We start from the raw sequence: 6,000 nt of genomic DNA, 5'->3' as shown, positions 1-6,000 counted from the left end.
CTTCCCAAATTCCCAGATTAAATGTGATCTAGGATACACAATATTGTAACTTGACCGTTTATATAATTTAACCCCGCCTCCCTCGCCCCAAGAGTCAATTGGGATGTACAAACAGAACACATGGCTTTGACTCGACTTGTCGGACTGGCTGGTGTTCAACGTACAGGTTACACACTACACAGGGATGACATCACTACCCCACGACGACACAGATCGATTCGCGATCTGCAGCACACAAGATTGCAGATCACTGCGAATAAAGCCTCTCTGTGGTTCAAGTATTATTACAAATGACCCGGAAAAAAAATACATCCACCGTAATGGGTCCATCCTGTCCCGCCCTGCCCCGCCTCCTTCTGCCCCACCCAATTAAAAAAAAAAAAAAAAAAATTAGATTTGGTGGCTCAGTCACGCCTCCTAGCTTGGCGGTTGACGAAACAGAAAGGCCATGATAAAAAACCTCTTTCGTACATTCAGTCCGTTTTATTCACAGGGGAGAGAATATAGTACATGCTCCAGTCTGTAACCCGCCTGTTCCGCGGTCTTAATATCAAATAATAACTTACGAATGAACCGGTATATATATATATTTTGAATATTTTAAAATCCTCTTCTCGGTTCCGCTTGGCTTCTTTTAAAATAAAAAAAGAAAAAGTCAAAAGGAAGTCCGCAGAGGTATTTTTATTTCACTTCCTTAAATCCCCCCCCCCCCAACCCATTCTTCTTATTTTCCAAAAAAAAAAAAAAGAAAAAAAAGAAAACCAGTGCCTTGTGAGGAGGCGGAGAAAAAGCAGCGAGGTCGCAGAGAGCGGGGGGCGGGGCCAGAGTGAGGGGGCGGGGCAGGGGGCGGGGCCTCTCTCACCGCAGCTTGGCGCTGCCGTAGGTGTTGCGCTGGACGGTGGCCAGCCTCTCGGCACAGGAGAGCCGCGTCTCGTGCAGGTAGCCGTGCCAGGCGGCGCCCCCCGGTGGCCGGGCCCCTTCGCTGCGGCACAGCGAGTAGCTGGCCGCGTCCGTCCGGCTCTGGATGTACGTGCTGCGGAGCAGCGACCGGCAGTACCGGCTCAGTCGCTCCAGCCTCCGCAGGATCAGGTGCGCCTTCCTGGGGGGGATAAACCCAGCACATGGCAACCCTCATTAATCACTGCACATATACCTTTAACATCCCTCATTAATCACTGCACATATACCTTTAACATCCCTCATTAATCACTGCACATATACCTTTAACATCCCTCATTAATCACTGCACATATACCTTTAACATCCCTCATTAATCACTGCACATATACCTTTAACATCCCTCATTAATCACTGTGTGTATACCTTTAACATCCCTCATGAATCACTGTGTGTATACCTTTAACATCCCTCATTAATCACTGCACATATACCTTTAACATCCCTCATTAATCACTGCACATATACCTTTAACATCCCTCATTAATCACTGCACATATACCTTTATCATTCCTCATTAATCACTGCACATACACCTTTAACATCCCTCATTAATCACTGCACATATACCTTTAACACCCCTCATGAATCACTGCACATACACCTTTAACATCCCTCATTAATCACTGCATATATACCTTTATCATTCCTCATTAATCACTGCACATATACCTTTAACATCCCTCATTAATCACTGCACATATACCTTTAACACCCCTCATGAATCACTGCACATACACCTTTAACATCCCTCATTAATCACTGTGCGTATACCTTTAACATCACTCATTAATCACTGCATATATACCTTTAACATCCCTCATGAATCACTGCACATATACCTTTAACATCCCTCATGAATCACTGTGCGTATACCTTTAACATCACTCATTAATCACTGCATATATACCTTTAACATCCCTCATTAATCACTGCACATATACCTTTAACATCCCTCATTAATCACTGCACATATACCTTTAACATCCCTCATTAATCACTGCACATATACCTTTAACATCCCTCATTGATCACTGCACATATACCTTTAACATCCCTCATTAATCACTGCATATATACCTTTAACATCTCTCATTAATCACTGCATATATACCTTTAACATCCCTCATTAATCACTGCACATATACCTTTAACATACCTCACTAATCACTGCACATATACCTTTAACATCCCTCATGAATCACTGCACATATACCTTTAACATCCCTCATGAATCACTGTGCGTATACCTTTAACATCACTCATTAATCACTGCATATATACCTTTAACATCCCTCATTAATCACTGCACATATACCTTTAACATCCCTCATTAATCACTGCACATATACCTTTAACATCCCTCATTAATCACTGCACATATACCTTTAACATCCCTCATTGATCACTGCACATATACCTTTAACATCCCTCATTAATCACTGCATATATACCTTTAACATCTCTCATTAATCACTGCATATATACCTTTAACATCCCTCATTAATCACTGCACATATACCTTTAACATACCTCACTAATCACTGCACATATACCTTTAACACCCCTCATTAATCACTGTGTGTATACCTTTAACATCCCTCATTAATCACTGCACATATACCTTTAACATCCCTCATTAATCACTGCATATATACCTTTATCATTCCTCATTAATCACTGTGTGTATACCTTTAACAACCCTCATTAATCACTGCATATATACCTTTAACATCCCTCATGAATCACTGCACATATACCTTTAACACCCCTCATTAATCATTGCACATATACCTTTAACATCCCTCACGAATCACTGTGTGTATACTGTTAACATCCCTAATTAATCAAATGGACTGGTAAATGGACTGCATTTATATAGTGCTTTTATCCAAAGCGCTTTACAATTGATGCCTCTCATTCGCCAGAGCAGTTAGGGGTTAGGTGTCTTGCTCAAGGACACTTCGACATGCCCAGGGCGGGATTTGAACTGGCAACCCTCCGACTGCAGACAATCGGTCATACCTCCTGAGCTATGTCATACCTCCATCGCTCATTAATCACTGCACATATACCTTTAACATCCCTCATGAATCACTGTGTGTATACTGTTAACATCCCTCATTAAACAAACAAAAAAAATCTATACTAAACACCATATAATACATCATATGTTATCAGGTATTATTCACATATTACATACATATCACATTTTTTTTTAATCCAAGCTGTGGCAAACCAAAAACATGGCAACCCGTATTTCAGGATGCTTGCTCCAGGTGTAGAACACATTTCTAACAGTACAATGTGTAAATGTGCATTTCTGATGGGGAAAGTGATCTTTATCCCCGTCCTGGAGGGAGGGTAACTGAAAACACATGGCAACCCTTGCCCAAATAGAATGAATATGTTTCCATTACAAATCCAATATCCGTCACACGGTATTAGAAATAATTTCCCTCTCCTGTATTTCACATTATGTATTTTCTCATTGTAAAAACCATATTGATCGTGTTCATACAGTATGCAGAAAATTGCACTTTAGTTAACTGATCTTTATCTCGGGTGGAGGGGGAAGCAAAGACACATGGCAACCCTTCTCAAAACAGAAAGGAAGAAAGCGCAAGACAAAAGGGACAGAGAGAGAAAGAGAGAGTGGGGGGGAGACAGAAAGAAAGAGGGAAAAAAGACAGAGAGAGAAAAAGAGTGAATCCCTCTGCATGGAAACAAACATTTGTCTACACAGACAAAATCTTTATTGCAATATAATGTATTATAGGGTGATTGGTTGGGGGCGGGGGGGGGGGGGGGGGGGGGGGCTGAGATTGCATTTCTTTGATACAATCTGCCTCTCATTGCCTAGCACACAGGCAGGCTTCTCACTTGTCTGCTAAAGAGGCCAACGGCAGCAGTGTAGTACAATGGGTACAATGGGAACTGGGCTTGTAACCTAAAGGTCACAGGTTCGATTCCTGGGTAGGATGGCAAGGCACCTTAACCCGCATGGCTTCAGTATATATCCAGCCGTATAAATGGATGCTGTGTAAAAAGTGGGTCTGCTAAGTGCCTGTAATGTAATGTAATGAGGACCAGACTTTAAGTTAGAAACAGCTGCAATTACAGCTTTTCCCAAAGGTGCATTTGATTCCTGGATACTGTAGTTTCCTACAGTTTCTTAATAGTTTCAGCAAATGTGCTGCCAAATTAGCGGAATGTGACGGAGAGACAGTTCTCTGAGTGAACGAACAGCGAACACTTCGGCGGTTTTGTCATCGTTTCGGTCTAAACGTTGAGTTTCTCTTTCCGTCAGCTTCTAGAAAGAACGCGCAGATGGATTCGAAATGCATTCTGCCCTCGTTCTGCTGGTGAGCCATCGCACGGAGATGGCTCAAACCGTGGCTCAAACTGCGCAGATTTCATGGACCCACTTAAACCTGAAGTGGAAACAGACCGTCTCAAATACCCGGGCCCCGGACACTCACCGAGAGAAGCCAGAACTCGGCTCTGACAAATCTTTGGTTCTCAAAATTTGCTTTGATACCGAAGCGATATAATTTCCCCAAAGAACAAACAAATACATTTGAAAAGGCCACGGCTGGAAGCTCTGTACCATGTGAATAACTGACATGATCAAGATGATTATTGCTGTGAGAAGGGGACGCTTGGGGAGGGGACAGATCAATCAATCAATCAATCAATCAATCAATCTATCTATCTATCTATCTATCTATCTATCAATAACAATAATATACAATAAAATAATGTTATCTTACAATATATTCTACAGCTACCTGCATGTCCATAGTACAACCAAAAACTGATGTGTTTGTGATATATGCACACATTCAATTACTTCATATTTAAGATTTCACAGTGCATTTTTCAATCTTAAATGAAGTGGGTCTGAATAAGATAGACAGATGCTGATGGAAGATACTCCAGCAGCTGTAGATTAAGTTTACCCTGCTCTACCTAACGCGCACGTACAAACTCAACACCAGCGTCTCCTTTGAGCGACTCAACAAGTTGCATCTCTTACATCAGCAAGGTGGGGATGGAACTCAGCATTCCTAAACTGTTCCAAAAAGATCTTTTTTTTAAAAATATCAGACCACAGGATCTCATAGTGAACACAAACAGGCTACATGCCACGGCATGGTTCTAGTTCTTGCATGTATATTTAATTCGTCTTTTGCATTCAATAAGCAACTTAATTAAAACGAACCACGGCAAAATCAAAGGCTGACTTTAGGCTGTCATATGCACAAGCGTTCTTCTAAACAAAGTGCCAACGTACTGCCTTCTAAGGGATAAATGACATTTTTTAAAGATGTCGGTGTTGACAAAAACATGATACTTTCAAGATGACGCTTTTAAACACATTTACTGCCAAAGCTGCCCTGAAACTGATGTGGATTCTGAATTGTAATCCGCCAGAAACGTATGTTGAAAGATGGTTTGCAGTGTTCCGTTTCCATTTTTTTTTCTTCTTCTCCCATCTGTTTCGAGGACAACGTTTATGAGGAGGGGATTCTGGGAAATGAAGTCTTTCAGCTAAGCAAGGTTGACAATGTCACACAGGAAATGGTTCCAGTGCATACCTGAACACAGCTGTAAGCTACTGGAAAGGGACTAACATACAGGTGGAAAGTCCAGGGGCCAGAAAGTAAAAGTCCTTGCCATGTTTTTCTTCCACCCCCTTGAACTCAGCCAGCTGTTTTCAGTAATCAGTTCTACCCCCTGGCAGAATAACTGCACCAATTAGCAAATCCTGGTGATTAGAAAAAAAATGCTGGGGAGGACCTCAGCTTTCTGAAACTGGACTTTCCACCTCTGCTAATAAGCTGGGCTGGAGGAGATTTTTCAGGCGTAGGTTTATTTCGGTCAGCAGAACAAGGGGCGTCTGTGGAAATGAGGTATACCCCAGCAGCCATTATGACTTACAGCTTCCCACAGAGTTAACGAGATAACCCATGAAACAGCAAGCCATGGCTGTGTGGCAGAGTCAAACAGCCAGAAGGTGTCTGAGACCAGGCCTGAACA

The 6,000-nt window shown here is 42.1% G+C and overlaps 1 protein-coding gene across 4 annotated transcripts in view; it reads right to left on the bottom strand.

Moving 5' to 3' along the window:
• LOC118212501 (astrotactin-2) overlaps positions 1 to 6,000 on the bottom strand; it is a 382,570-nt gene continuing 376,570 nt past the window's right edge. For 3 of the 4 annotated variants that reach the window (XM_035390420.1, XM_035390422.1, XM_035390423.1), the window contains one exon: positions 1 to 1,099. In XM_035390420.1, coding sequence (XP_035246311.1) covers positions 859 to 1,099 — 241 coding nt within the window. In that variant the 3' untranslated portion in view covers positions 1 to 858. The remainder of the gene's footprint in view (positions 1,100 to 6,000) is intronic. The other variant, XM_035390421.1, reaches the window with a different exon arrangement.

Source organism: Anguilla anguilla, chromosome 14 (genome assembly GCF_013347855.1).
Source record: "Anguilla anguilla isolate fAngAng1 chromosome 14, fAngAng1.pri, whole genome shotgun sequence".
NCBI classification, from domain to species: Eukaryota; Metazoa; Chordata; class Actinopteri; order Anguilliformes; family Anguillidae; genus Anguilla; species Anguilla anguilla.
The sequence above is the reverse complement of the archived record's forward strand: the minus strand, read 5'-3'. Positions and strand labels throughout refer to the sequence as shown.